Genomic DNA, 15932 nt, shown 5'->3' with positions numbered 1-15932 from the left:
GAGAGAGGGTTAAGGGCCTTGGTCAATGGTCCAATAGCTCAGTGGTGCTAAAGCTTGAACCCCCAACCCTTGATCAGTAACTCAGTGCCTTAACTGCTGAGCCACCAATGTATAAAGATATGTATATGTTTATATACAGTTACTTAGCTGAATAAAATAAAACCTAAAGTTAACTTTTTAGGGGAAACTTGTTAACACTTAATATAATTCCTTATTTCTTGCTGCTTTTATCCAACTTATAAGACACCAAGCCTCAAATGCTGTTAAAATTTCATTTTAAGGATGGTTGCTTGTAATCACTGTCCAGGCTGATGATATGAAGCATAACTGTGCACCCAGGATCTCTCCTAGTTCTTACGACCCCCAACTCGAACCTAAAAGAGCATGTTGGATGTTTATACCTACCTTCGCAGGGCAGCTAGGACGGCTAGGACCAAAATTGCGTGCTCAAGGATTGAATTAAAAAGGTATATCAAGCATGACAGCACAGCGGGTACTGCTTTATAGCATCTCACTTCCATTTTTGTAGATATAACCTCTGGGAGTGTGGAAAGGTGAAGCGCGAATACCCAAATAATCTGGAACACTTAGCCGTCTCTGAGGAAAGTAGCTCTTTTAAATTTAGCCGTTCTTTCGGACTTTTAAAAAAGCGATTATAAAATCCAGGCACTGGACGTGTCAGAGCGTAAAAAATCGAAGTCCGTCGTTAGGAGTTAATTCCCGAGACCACAATGTGGGAGAGAAAAGGATGGTGCTGCATAAAGCTTAGCTTCAAATAGCTTCATTTAATCAAATTGGCCAAAACATCATCAAAGATAGGTTCTGTAAGTCCATTGTGTAACTTAATACTTTAAAAATGGTCTTCGGATCGATTTAGCTGTTACGGTTAATTCGGTTTTATTCAATAGCAGACAGTTCTGGGCCAGTTCCGGCTTTCGTCCTGCGCTGTTGGTTAATTACTGGATGAATTTTAAAGACAAATTCTTACGAGAACTAATTCTTAGTTTCGGGTCTATATTGGTGCACTAATTCTTTCATGAGCGGTTCAAGAAAGAGCGCTCAAGGACAATTAATACTGGAGATCAGAGCTAGCTGTATTTATGTCCTCTTATTCACACATAACTGTACTATTTTTGTTCTACTTTAAGAATCATTAGCGCATTAGTCTCTCATAATATTTATTTATTGATTTATTGATTTATTTATTTATTTACACACTTCAAGGTGATTACCATCCTGTCGTTGATTCTTTTCCACATCCTATGCGTTTTATTCCTTTCACAGTTGCCTGCGTTAGGCAAACTAATTACTCTTAGCTTGCAATCAATATTGTTTTATGTTGCTGGTATGAGTAGCTTTTAATTGAAGGTGGAAAAAAAAGATTAATTGACAAAATGAAATGACTCTGATTAATATCCATCCTAATTACCCGTCATGCATTTTATTCGACACCCATAAACTTTGCGAATTAATTCCCAGTGACAACCGTATGCACGTAATTTGCCGGGATACAGTATTGAGTGGGAAATATGCCGTTCCTGAAAGAGATAGGACTTTGCAATTACGTTGTTTTGATAAGATTTCTCCTCCTTGTCCTCTGGTTATTGCTCAGTTGGCCACTTCAGATGAGAAGCTCATTGTACCGTGCCGTCTGTGGTTCAATACACACTCTGTTGATGTATAGTGACACTCATTCTCTCTGTAGCTGCTTTATCTTCTCTGCTCTATGGTATTTGGCATATGAGAAATCCCATTATATCCACATGGGACAAAAGTTATAAGCTTGAGTCTCGCTTGTGGCTGTTGTCCAGGGAGAAATTAGAATGATGGCCCTCCTCTGCTTCAGACAACAACGGCTGCTGATGCTGGACTTTTCGGCCTTCCACTTCAACAGGATAAAAAAAAAAAAGGATCCATTTTGTAATTACAGAGGAGAGTGCACTTGTCTGAGTCAGCCACTTTTGTGGCTTTGGGCTTAGCTCCAGATTCTGCTGGTAGGAGATATGTGTGTGTTTGGGAAGATCTCTGGTAATGTGACCGAATGCGTTTCCTGGTTACTTTAAATGGGACAAATGACTTTGGTTGTACTGTGTTCCAGGAGATGGAAATCCTAATGAGTACAAGACAAGCCTATAGATACATTTGTTTAATAGTGATTTAAATCGCAATATATCTCATATGCAAGGTATAAAGGCCAACAACAACTAAAAACAAAAACAGCACAAGTTTATTTTAGAGAATATTGATGCAGATGTATATATCGATTTCTCAATTTTTCTTTCATTTTTGATTTCTTGAGCGGTGCAACAAAAGTGTTAGATTCTAACATTCGGAGAATCCCAACAATGCCACAGATGCAGTGAGGGAAAAAATGATTTGATCCCCTGCTGATTTTGTACGTTTGCCCACTGACAAAGAAATGATCAGTCTGTAATTTTAATGGTAGGTTTATCTGAACAGTGAGAGACAGAATAACAACAAAAACATCCAGAAAAACACATTTCAAAAAAGTTATACATTGATTTGCATTTTATTGAGTGAAATAAGTATTTGACCCCTTTGCAAAACATGACTTAGTACTTGGTGGCAAACCCTTGTCGGCAATCACAGATGTCAGACAGTTCTTGTAGTTGGCCACCAGGTTTGCACACATCTCACATCTCAAGGAATTTGGGCCCACTCCTCTTTGCAGATCCTCTCCAAGTCATTAAGGTTTTGTGGCTGACCCTTCAGCTCCCTCCACAGATTTTCTGTGGGATTAAGGTCTGGAGACTGGCTAGGCCACTACAGGACCTTAATGTGCTCCTTTTTGAACCACTCCTTTGTTGCCTTGGCCGTGTGTTTTGGGTCATTGTCAGGCTGGAATATCCATCCATGGCCCATTTTCAATGCCCTGGCTGTGGGAAGAAGGTTCTCATCTAAGATTTAACAGTACATGGCCCCGTCCATCGTCCCTTTGATGCGGTGCAGTTGTCCTGTCACCTGGGGATGATGTACTTGGGGTCATAGGCAGCATTCCTCCTCCTCCAAACACGGCGAGTTGAGTTGATGCCAAAGAGCTGGATTTTGGTCTCATTTGACCACATGACCTCTGAATCATTCAGGTGTTCACTGGGAAACTTCAGATGAGCCTGTACATGTGCTTTCTTTAGCAGGGGGACCTTGCGGGCGCTACTGGATTTCAGTCTTTCACGGCGTAGTGTGTTACCAATTGTTTTCTTGGTGACTATGGTCCCAGCTGCCTTGAGATCATTGACAAAATCCTCCAGTGTAATTCTGGGCTGATTCCTCACCGTTCTCATGATCACTGAAACTCCATGAGGTGAGATCTTGCATGGAGCCCCAGACCGAGGAAGATTGACAGTCCATTTGTGTTTCTTCCATTTGGGAATAATCGCACCAACTGTTGTCACCTTCTCACCAAGCTGCTTGGAGATGGTCTTGTAGCTCATTCCAGCCTTGTGTAGGTCTACAATCTTGTCCCTGACCATCCCTTGTCCATGGACAGCTCTTTGGTCTTGGCCATGATGGAGAGTTTGGAATCTGATTGATTGCTTCCTCCTGTGGACAGGGTGTCTTTCATACAGTTAAGGAGCTGAGATTAAGAGCACTCCCCGAGAGTGCTCCTACTGTAATCTCAGCTCCTTACCTGTATAAAAGACACCTGGGAGCCAGAAATCTTTCTGATTGATAGGGGGTCAAATACTTATTTCACTCATTAAAATGCAAATCAATGTAGAACTTTTTTGAAATGTGTTTTTCTGGATTTTTTTGTTGTTATTCTGTCTCTCACTGTTCAGATAAACCTACCATTAAAATTACAGACTGATCATTTCTTTGTCAGAGGGCAAACGTACAAAATCAGCAGGGGATCAAATAATTTTTTCCCTCACTGTATCCATGGCTAGGAGACAAAAGAGCATAACTGGCTATGTTCTTTAGGTAGTAAGAACAGAATGCTCTCCCCTGTCAGTCTTACACTATATTGCCAAAAGTTTTGGGACACCCCTGCAAATCATTGAATTCAGGTGATGTTTTTCAGGGGTTGGGCTTGGCTCCTAAGAAAACTCTTAATGCTTCAGCTTCATACCAAGACATTTTGGACAATTTCATGCTCCCAGTTTGGGGATGACCCAACACGGGTGGGATGTTCCAACATGACTGTGCACCAGTGCACAAACCAAGGTCCATAAAGATATGGATGAGCGAGTTTGGTGTGGAGGAACTTGCACAGAGTCCTGACCTCAACCCGATAGAACATCTTTGGGATGAATTAGAGCAGAGACAGTGAGCCAGGCCAAAACTGGGACTTCTGCCTTTATATACAAATGAATGTAATATGGAGTTGGCCCACCCTTTGCAGCTATAACAACATCAACTCTTCTAGCAAGGCTTTCCACAAGGTTTAGGAGTGTGTTTATGGGAATTTTTTTGATAATTCCTCTAGAAGCGCATTTGTGAGCTCAGACATTGGGAGCATGATATTGTCCAAAATGTTGTGGTATGAAGCTGAAGCATTGAGTTCCGTTCACTGGAACTAAGGGGCCGAGCCCAACCCCTGAAAAACAACACCTGAATTCAAAACATTTGGCAATATAGTGTAGCTATTCTTTGGTTTCTGTGAGCTCATGTATGAGCAAGAAAGTGGATAGTGTGTTCCTCAAAGAAAGCTATCCCTGATGCTGTTACACCACCCTGTGACACTACAGGAACAGCAGAAGAGAATTCTTTGGAGAGAAATGATGCCTTTGAGTGGTTTCATGTGTCTTGGAGGAAGTGTGTGTTGACCATCCCTGGTTGCTAGCTGTCTGTTAGGTAGAAAATAGGGAGAATAAACCCAACCCTCTCAACCATAACTGACTTTATTGCTCATTATAGTGTCTCAACTAGGCTTTATTCCCACCTTGCATCCAGTGTTCCACCAATGAAATGAGATACTTCACTATTAATGATTGAAATCAGATTACTTTATACAGTTATTTACATTGTGATTGAATTAAATGAACCCATTAAATTAGTTTTAGTGCATCCTTCAGTAGTTATTAAAAGAATTAGTTGAATGGAGTCAATTGTTATGGACTATAATAAGTCTTAATATGGGATAAGCCTTAATATAAATTCACTGGTTCCTCTTCTACTGGAGCTCTATGATATGTGTGTACTGTGAATTATTTAGGAAACAGACAACAACCAACTAATTCATATCTAAAAAATGAAATTTCTTTTATTTGTGGCTTTCAGTGATACATTTGTGCAATGCTAAGAACCAAAAATTGGAGCAATTGGAATGTGATGGACAAACAAACTGGAGACAACATTCAGGGCCATCGTAGGGGTCATTGTAGACGATCTGTAAGTAGCTTACTTGTTATACATAGATATATGGGCTTTGACCACCAGATTTCTCACTATGGGTTGCCAGACATTGAAAGAAAAGGACATATCATTGAATTGACTTTATAGAAAAGGCAACCTTGAGAGAACTTCACGCCAAGCTTCTTTTGTAGTATTTTGCATTTGGTTACATATGCATTTCGCACTCACCAAAACAGTAGTTTCTTGTTTTTTTGTTTTGTTTTTTTTGTAGTCCGAGTGAATGAACAGACATATAATTGTTTCTTCTGCCAGATATCCATTGTTCCAGCTCACATTTCCTAATGTCACCACTTTATTCCTCAGGCTTGCTTGGGTTTAGTTGTCAAGTGCAATTGTTGATGGAATGAGAGCATTTAGCAAAGGGTTGTGATACTGACTTCTGCTTCAGTCCCTGCAGATCATGGCAAGACATCATAACACACACACACACACACACACACACACAAATAAAAATGCACATGATGTGCACATTCACACTATATAGAATGTATAAATAATAGACACATCCATACTCTTCCCCATACAAAAATGCGTAGTGAAGGGAAACTGAGAGCAACTGATGAGTATGTCTGCTTTTACAGTGTGATCTGAAGCTTTTTTTTTTTCCTGACTCAATCGGCAATGCTACCATAAAGCCTAAGAAGAGGCATTGAAATTCCGTTCCCTTTCGATCCTGCCATGTGGAACCTATCAAAGGGTAAAAATCAAATAAAGCATAGATTCCCTTTTAAGTTAAGATGTCTCTTGTGTAGGTATCAAGTGTAGGTAGGATTTAACCCTGCATTCACACTGTCCACTGCTCAAGTTGTATATTGGTCGTTAGTAGGCGTTCACATCCTGAGTTACTGACATTTATTATGGTTTCCCTGGCTAGTGTGCACTATGACTGTACAAAGGGATAACGTATACTAAACCACCCATCTGAGGGCAAATAAGAAAAGAATCTGAATCTGTGTCAGATGAAGCTCATCCCAGGACTATCAGAATCCTGTCCAAACACTTAGCACTGATTTCAAGAGCTCTTGGTTGCTGTTGTAGAAAGGACTTTATCAACGTTTACATTATTTACTGTTCGGTGTCACCTAAATGAGGATGAGGTTCCCTTCTGAGCCTGGATCCTCTTAAGGTTTTCTCCTCACGTCATCTCAGGGAGTTTTTCCTCGCCACCATCGCCTCAGGCTTGCCCATTAGGGATAAATGTTAGGGATAAATAGTAAATTAAAACTTTAGAATTCTTCCTATGTTTCTATGATTCTGTAAAGCTGCTTTGAGACAATGTCCATTGCTAAAAGTGCTATACAAATAAACTGAATTCTTTGTCTTAACACTTCCTCTAGCTGTATAGTGTAATAATTTAGAACTGCACCAGTCACCCATAAGAGTATGGGTTTCATTTTAAGTCCTTAATCCTAGGCTTTCTCATGTCATCTTGGGAAGTTTTCGCATTGCCTTTGGCATGCTGTCTAGGGATCTAGAGCTGCATCTGGATTTCTGTAAAGCTGCTATTGTTAAAAGTGCTATACAAATAAAATTGAATCAAAGATGCTTGTGTATAAATGGCATCCATGCAGTGCACACTTGACTTGTTTTAGAATAACAAAAGTCAACCAATGTTCTCTCCTTGCAAACACTGATAAACCTTTTCAGCATGAACTATTTTAGAATTCTGTGGAGACATATGATACATCTGAAGCTCAGCACAGTGAGTGTCACCGGTTGGTTCAGGAGAAAAATCTGGAACCAAAAAACATGGAAAACTGTGGGGCAAGTATACCCGGATCTCCTACTCCCATTGGTAGTTGAAAAATGCTTCGCTTCCTTTTTTGCAGAACTCAACTCTTTTTTTTTTTTGCATTGATTGCCCCATTCTGAGTCGCAAATCATTTCTTTGCCTCTTGCAACTCTAATTGCTTATCTGTCACTGAAAATGCATGACTTCCTGCTGCTTTGCATGCTGTGGCCAGTGTGAACACAGGGTAACACTTGGGGCTGTGCTGGTTAAATCCACTTTTTCTTGGTTGATATAAGATTATACAAGATATTTGACAACCTGGATGTGCAGATTTAGCTTTCACCTTCACCTTTCAGCTAACTTAAGTCCATACAGTATGCTGTACATTTAAATAATGGCTATGGTCCACACACATCTGGTCATAAAATGAACATAATAAAATAATAAAAACAAAATAAAATAAAAAATTCTTCTCAACTTCTCATTTCTTTTTGAATGATGACTAAACAAAGCTGAAAAATTGCATACAATAGACATTAGGCAGCATAGTTGGTCTCAGTGCTTTAAAAACACCTCTTGTAGGAGGTGGGAAAAAATCATTTAAAAGAACCCTGAAAAGAAAAACAAAACATCCAAACTATGATATGGAACATCACTGTTTTAAAACCATGGCTAAAATGGCAGCAGACATTTAGGCAAATAACTATACAGTGTTCCTTGATCATTCTCTTAAGGTATTCCTTGCACAGAATCCTTGTAGTCTTGAAGAAATTCTGAAGTGGGCTTAATGCTTCAAGTCTTTAAGGTCTTTAGCCACATCATTCTAGGCATGATCGAGGCAGAAAGAGCTTGCTTGATGTCAAGTCTTCCTGGTAAGATCTGGTAACTCACAGACTAGGGGGTTGAGAGTACCGGTTACCGAAACATAGGTCGGCACCACCTTTCTCGTTTGTCCAAGTTCCACATCTCATTTTCCTTCAATCCTGCTACCAGCGATTAATAATATGGTTCATGTAGTCTTCTGTGGACAATCGTGAGGATTCCGAGTCACCCGCCTCATCACGGGACATGGGCGAAGCTATAGAGCCAGATGAGCGTCGAAGGTTCTTAAGCCTCTGTTCACGCCTTTCCAACTGCCTTTTATACATATAACGCTGCTGGAAAAGGTCACGTGCATAGTCGTAGAGCTGAACATCCAGCTCGTTAAGCTCCTCGATGCGCTGAATGGTGTCGTTGTCCAGGTCAACACCGGCTGCACGTGTGCTGTTATACTGCACAAATGGTCGAATGAACTTGAGATGGAAGGTGCGCTCGAAAAGGTACTGTGTTTTACGTTGAAACTCAGTCAAACCGAAGAAAGCCATGTCACGCAGGTTCTTCTTGGCCGATTCCAGCAGGATCTGAGCACGCTTCTTCTCCGGAATGAATGACATGTTGTAGCAGCCCACAAGGCTGAGGTCAGCCAGCATGCGCACTTGCCGGTTGTTGGCCAGGTTGTAGGGGCACTCCATAAACTGCTGTAAGGTACAGCCCGACCAGTCTGTGCCTTCATAGCAGGGCGGAAGCTCCTCTGGGGTCGGCGTGCGTCCATCACACATGTGCAATGATGTCTTCCAGGTGGCCCCCCGCTGGACATGTCGCCACTCGCTGAGGTAGCGTGACACAGGGTCCCTCAGTAGGGTGATGTAGTAGAACTTCCTGCAAGAGGAAAGAAAACATCAGTAAAGGCTTGATTCAGTTTGATAAATACTACAAAGTACTGAGCAATAGACAAATAGTCATAAAGCTTGAGTGTTGCTACGATAAAGATTTTGCCCGATATTCTTGATGTAGCAAGCTCAAATCCTGACAATATCACACAATATCTATTGCCAGAAGGTTCAAGGTGGGAGTGAAGGCCTTCCTTCCACCTGCAAAAATAGGGGGTACGGTAGGGGCCAAAACCTTGACTGCTACTATTTTGTTGTTTATCTTGCAAAGCCAGTAGATGCGGTGGCAACATTTCCACTAGGCCGTTAGAGATAAAGACAGCAAGAAGCAAGTGATTGTGAAGGAAGGAAGTTCCTTCCTTGTGCCATTTCCAGTCTATTATTCACCACACAAGTGAAATTAATACAGAGTACCACATCGCCTATATTACCACATCTTTTGCAGTCTCACATTATTGAATTAACTGCAGAAACCACTCCATCTGGCAGTGTGGTGCATAAGTAGGACAATGCTGAAAGGACACTTTTTTCCCCCAAAATTATTTCAGACATAATTATATTGACATCAGTGTGATGCTAATAATGCTACAAGTATTCATTTTCTTTAGGCTTTTCATCATATCTTCTAATTAGTGCCTACACCATTATGTTGAATTCTCAAATATGATTGGGCAGATTTCTGCTGTGAATCACAGTAACATATTAGTCCACTTGCGATAATATGAAATAATTTACAGGGATTTCATGTTTAACAGCATTCCTTTCAGTGAATCTGATTTCTTTCATGGAGAAAATTTCTTTCATTCTTCCCTTGAGAAATAAGAATGCGTTCCTTTCAATTAACACAACGTATGACTTCCATCCCCTTTCAGAAACAGACGACAGTCTTGAGGATTGCAATTTTCAGCTTTTCGCGTGGTGAGCGATGGAACTCCACTTTACACCGTCCTCCCCTTTGCGCCATGTCATCCTGCGACAATAATCGCAATAACACAAGGCCTCGGGACCGCTAGTTCTTTATTAGAGGTGGGCTTCAGGGCGTACGAGATGAACAGACAAACTGACAGCAGCCAGCCTACCTCCAGCTCCCTGGACACATACCGACAAACTGCAGAGATCCAAAGATAGACACATCGAGTCCACAGAGGGAAATAAAGGCAACACGAACACCTTGTGCAGTAATCTCTTTCTCCGCTCTACACACACCCTCAGATTCCTGCCTCGCTTTTCTATTTCTCTATGTTCCTGTACTCTTGCCTCGGGTGTGTTAATAAAATCAGAGGTCGGTGTATGCTGCAGTCATTTTTCATTGAGATTTGCAAAAAATACGCAGATGAGTGGTTAGAGGTTAGCACATTTACCTCAGATATCTAGGGTTGGGGGTTTGAGCCCTGAATGTATTTTTCTTTGGGGGTTTCCTCCTCAAGCCCAAAGACCTGACTTGTAGGCTGACTGGAATCTCTAAATTATTGGGTGTGTGATTGTGCACTGTGATGGGTGGATACCCCGTCCAGGGTGTCCCCTGCCTTATGCCCCAAGTTTCTTTTGGAAAGTCTCCAGGCTGCCCTGTGACCCTAAGTAGGATTAGTAGTTAAATGGATGGTGGTCATTATTTAATCTTAAATAAGCTTGTAGCAAGAATGGTAAATAAAATGAAAGAAATTTTGGTCCTCTTATTAGGGGGTGGTGAAAGAAAGAAAGAAAGAAAGAAAGAAAGAAAGAAAGAAAGAAAGAAAGAAAGAAAGAAAGAAAGAAAGAAAGAAAGAAAGAAAGAAAGAAAGAAAGAAAGAAAGAAAGAAAGAAAGAAAGAAAGAAAGAAAGAAAGAAAGAAAGAATTTCTCATTAAAAAAGGCTTTTGTAAATAAAAAATAAATATAGATCCTACTAAACAATAAACTTTTAGAAATAGGGAAACAAAATAAAAAAAAAGGGTATTTATATGCTATCCCACAAATAACCCTTTGCTAACCCTTGAACTGATGGGAATTATTACAGCTAAATAAATCTTTGCTACACCTAAATTTAACTTTATCTTTAACTTCTGTAACTGGATAAAAACAATTTGGTTCTTTTTGTAGTTAGAAAAACAACAAAACAAAAACAAACAAGAACAAAAAAGCATTATAAGGACCAGGCAAATGTCCCCACAAAGCCAAAACTGTCTATATATCCTTGTGAACCCACCAATATATGAAAAGAAAACATGCTCGCTCTCTCTCTCTCTCTCTCTCTCTCTCTCTCTGTCTCTCTCTCTCTCTCACACACACACAAAATGCTGTGATCAAAGATTTGCAGAACATGATGGATTTAAGCAGATAAAGCGTGCAGTTAATGTTTTCTGAGCCCGACCCAACGGCGACAAGGAGAGGCTGGTTAATGTCACACACACACACACACACACATACACACACACACACACAGAACTTTGACTGATGACTCTTATCAAAACCCATATGATGAGAGCAGCTCTGATATACACCAGCACCCCGAGCACAGACAGCCTGCTGATCGTTAATCTGCTAATGACAGTACAGATGATTGAGAACGTTCTCTTGCTCTCTCTACACCCGTTCTCTCTTCAAAAAAGAAAAAAAAAAATCCTTTTTCGTAACGAGTTCTCAGATTTCTTTTTTTTTCCCCCAAACGTTATTAGACACACGTTGACGTTTGACAAAAATTAAAAATTCCGGTTTTGCCCACGTGGTGGCACTACATACTTACAGAATCGATCGTGTGGATCCCACACGGCCCTGTAGAGGCACTACGGTAACGCAACACGGAGCGCTGTGAAGAGAAGTGCACATGACCTATAATGTGTGTATAATGCGCAGTGTGTGGGTGTGGTTAAGTGAGGGAATAAAGGATGGAGGTGGGAGGAAGAAGTGGATGAAGGAATGAGAATCATTGTTCTGGGTGCTGTATGGGAGGAAAAAAAAAGAATGAGGTTTAAAAAATTTCTGGCGCAGACGTGTCTCGTCCACACACACCCACATATGCCTACACGGTTTAATACCAATAACAAGCACAGTGGGTCATGGTCATATACACTTCTTTTGCAAGCAATGAAGTGTATTTTGGTACTCAGGATCGGCTTGTTATGTCTGTGTAGGAGAGAACTGTTGAAAAAAAGTGACCCCGCAGTCTAGCTGGTATTAAAGACACTGGTACAGACTAAAGGACTAAAGCGCCGCCGCATTGCCGCATTTCTTTGCGTGGCGATGAATACTTGATGACCCCATCAGCAGGTAGTCAGTAGTCGCCTCCTGTTAATGGTACATGTCTACCTGAAAATTTTCAGCTTAAGGAAAGATCGTTGCCTTTGCTTCCACGTATAATCACACATCGCTAGTATAGGTTATAGAGCTGCTGCTGTAATCATAACCACTGTCTGGTGTCACATCCTTTCTTGTTTGAAATCCAACAAGAGGAGATCCTAGGTGTTTGCTTTCAGGGCTTCAGTTTCCACTTTTCATCACCGTTCGAAAGAATATTCGAGCTTCACTAACTCGTACTGTCTGGCTCAGGGCCTAAAGATGATTCTGCAGGACTAAACACAAGTACCTTCAGAGGCTCTTATTGGGATAAACAGCCTGAGCATGCAGGCATGTCTGTAATTACATTAAGCGAGAGACAGTCTGAAGAAGTGCATGGCTTGCACTGCATTAGGAAATGGAGGGGCACATTAGCATTAGCTCAGGGATGAATGCGTCCTGCTCCACTTAATGGTGGGCGTCAGTCAAACGGAAGAATCCTGAGGGGCGCATAGGGTAGCGGTATCTTACTCTTCGCTGCTTTGGTCTGCTTTTCTTTACTCAGACACATCCCTTCACCAGGTTAGGGGCATCCTTCCTAAACAGGGTTGTGATTCCTCAACAGGGTAACTCTGTGATTTTATTAGCTGGGGACTGATGTAATGAAAACCTTTCTGAGGTAAAGTATCAAGTACTTTCAAGTGAACCATTGCAACATTTTAAACTACCCAGAACATCCTATTGTCATTTGTATCAACGTGTATCCGAGCTAAGTGGCTTGCTATAGAAAACTCCTTCCCTGTTAGCATTGCTGTCAATACACTTAAGCTAGCTCGCTCGTCGCTGTGGTTTAAAACAGTGTTTGATGAAGAACTCGGAGGTAAAGTAGGCTTTTAAAACAGTGAATGAAACCTGTGGCACTCGATTTGCGAACATCGTCTCTGGAGACAAGCGTCGGCTAATCAATTTCAACCCGATGGGAGTTTCATCTACATAACAAAAGCTAATTACTGCAGCCTAATCAATCACCACATCCTAATTAGCTCTGGGCTCTGAGCTGCGATGGAGCGCCTGGGAGAGATGCAACATGAACACAACCGCACACACATACACACTTTTACATCCACCCTACAGCATAGACACACAAACACACTTTCACACCTGGCATTGTTTACACATACAAACACGCCTAAGGTCCTACAGAGAGATGTATTCAAAGTATTACAAGTTTTATTATGATTAGTCATACCCAGCAATCTTGTCAGGGCTAAGACTTCTTAGATAGCATGCTTTAATTACACTTTCCTATGAAATAGAATAATTAAAACACTTCAGTAAACATTCTTATCGATTCATCTTGACAAATGAATGTTTCTGTCTAAATCTGCTTGCTTCCTTACAACAGTATGTTAATAATTAGTCCTTCATGTCCTCATGTGATTAGCATCAGTGCTAGTACAACACGTTGCTACTTTTGAGTCCTGGTTTAAAACAAAAACCTCAACTGTGTTATTCGCTGTAGAGAAAATGGCGCCAAAGAAATCAAGACATCGTTGCCTGAAACGAGTTCGTGAACACGGCACTCAATCACAGAATCATCTATAAGTATGCATCAAAGATTCCTTTGGACCAACTGGGAGTTTCAGCCATCTTTAAGTTGTTGTTCTTTTGGTTGCTCTGTGTTCGGGGTCGAGGATCATCTGGTCCACATATTTGATTTGGCACGGGTTTTACACCGGATGCCCTTGCTGACGCAACTCTCCCATTTTATCCGGGCTTGGAACCAGCACTGATATTGAACCCCTCGCTGGCTTTCAACCCTTTTTCTCAGCTTTATGCAACTTTCCTCCCTCAATTATTTGTCCTAGAGCACTTTTTGGTGGTGTTGTTCAGCCATGTAACACACGACTGACTGCAATCAGCAACAATTCCAACTTGTCTACAGCTCGGAAAGTGTTCTTGGTTGACTGATGTCTTGTCTCGGATAGATATACATTTTGTTTGCAGCGGGAAGAACTATTAATCATTTTGTGTTCTACTTTCAAGGATATCATTCAGTGCCTCCACTGGAAACGGTTTCATTTGGCTCAAAATATATATGACTTGAATACTAAACACCGGAGCACCCTATTAAGAAGAGCATAATAAACGCAAACAGCCATTACGCATATGACAACATCTCCAAGAATGGTTTTTTTTCTCTCTCGTTCTTGCACTGACATGACATCTAACTATAGTATCATCATTACCCGCTCGCATTATTGATAGCACAATGACGGCAGCGTTTCGCCGATCCTCCATTCCACCGCACAATAACAAGCTCCATCCAGTTCATAAATAACTTTAACGATGGAATTCGGTAAGGTGAGTTTTGACAGCTAGTGTATAAGGACTGTGGGAGGATGATGGAACCTGCAGGTCTTTTGGCCCCTCCAGCAGGTGTCTTATTAAAGTGAAAGCTGAAATGCCTGCTGCTAAGATGCCCGCTGCTGCCTCTTTAGAGTAATTGGCCGGGCCAGCACAGGGCATGCCAGCGTCTCATCGGAGCAAGTAAATATCCCACTTTACTTTTTTTTTTTTCTGTGCACCACACACACACGCCCGCAGCTCGCCAGACGGAACTGAAGCACATAATGAGAGGAGATAATGAACCAAGGAGGAGGAACATGTTATGTAAGTGTGAAGGTGCACACACACACACATACACAGAGCTACTGACCAGACAATACTGATGATCTTTCTAAGCGAAGTGAAAGGCACACACATTTTTCCGAGTCCAAGGGTCAAGGAGGGTCCAACGAGCACCTTGCTAGTATGGTAGTATTACACTGCAAAGATGCTTTCATGTGAGCATTGTCTTCCCACCTTCAATTTAAAGCTACACCCTCTTTTTTGCACTCTCACTCTAAGCTAAATATCATCAACCTACTAAAAAAAAAAATAAGCCGAATGGATCGTACCTCAGTGAAGACTCTCTCGACCAGTGATGACCTCATGCGGTATGAAGAGTATAGACTACGATGCTATTCAGAAGTTACGCAAATTACTCCTGTTTTGGATGCTTGCCTTCTTCTCACTCATATGAATTGTTTTCGTGTTACTTCATATTACATTTAACAGCAAAGAAAAAAAGAGCTATTTCCTTCTTCGGTTCTGCCCTTGATGTTCCGCATTTAAAGACGCGTGCTTGTGCTTAAAAGTGGTGGTCTAGCAGCTTCTGACAAACCCCGTCTTGGACATTTGTCCAAAAAATAAATTAATAAAAAATCAGCCGACCACGGAGCCCGAACCACATGCAGGTGATTTGCATACTCTGAATGGGGTCCTCAGAAAATCAACTTAAACAGGTGTGCAAACCGACTCTTAAAACACACAAATTTCCCTCGAGTCAATATTGACGTAACTTATTTTGACTAGTGAAACTGTTTATCGGTTTCTGTACCCTCAAAATTTGGCAGGAAAATTACATCATACAGAGCAAATCACACTTGTGCTCGGAGCTTTCTGCACATGCGGCTCGCTTCCCGCTGCTGCAGATGATCCCCCATGAATTTGCACTTCCCAAAAAACAGTTTATAAACAAAATCTTACCCTTCCTCTCGAGGTTTCTTTCTTGTGTCATCTCAGGGAGTTTTCCTATGCCTGCCTCTGGCTTGCTCATTAAGGAACCAATCTACATCTGGATATAGTAAAGCTGCTTTGTAGCAATGTCTATTGCCGAAATTGCTACCCAAATAAATTTGAACTATAGAACAGACATCAAAAGAAGAAAGACAATATGTTGTCTTCCTCTTTTAGTCTCTCCTTTCCTGTGGTTCCATCCTTCTTTCCACTCAACAGAGCTCTGACTCTTACCCCAAGCTA

General features: G+C 41.2%; 1 protein-coding gene across 1 annotated transcript in view; it reads right to left on the bottom strand.

Moving 5' to 3' along the window:
* Positions 1-5198: 5198 nt before the first annotated feature.
* The window catches only part of hs6st1a (heparan sulfate 6-O-sulfotransferase 1a), a 96737-nt gene continuing 86003 nt past the window's right edge, over positions 5199-15932 (bottom strand). The window contains exon 2 of the mRNA XM_058394906.1: positions 5199-8806. Coding sequence (XP_058250889.1) covers positions 8095-8806 — 712 coding nt within the window. The 3' untranslated portion in view covers positions 5199-8094. The remainder of the gene's footprint in view (positions 8807-15932) is intronic.

Source organism: Hemibagrus wyckioides, linkage group LG07, assembly GCF_019097595.1.
Source record: "Hemibagrus wyckioides isolate EC202008001 linkage group LG07, SWU_Hwy_1.0, whole genome shotgun sequence".
Lineage (NCBI taxonomy): Eukaryota > Metazoa > Chordata > Actinopteri > Siluriformes > Bagridae > Hemibagrus > Hemibagrus wyckioides.
This window is presented reverse-complemented; position numbering and strand designations above follow the sequence as displayed.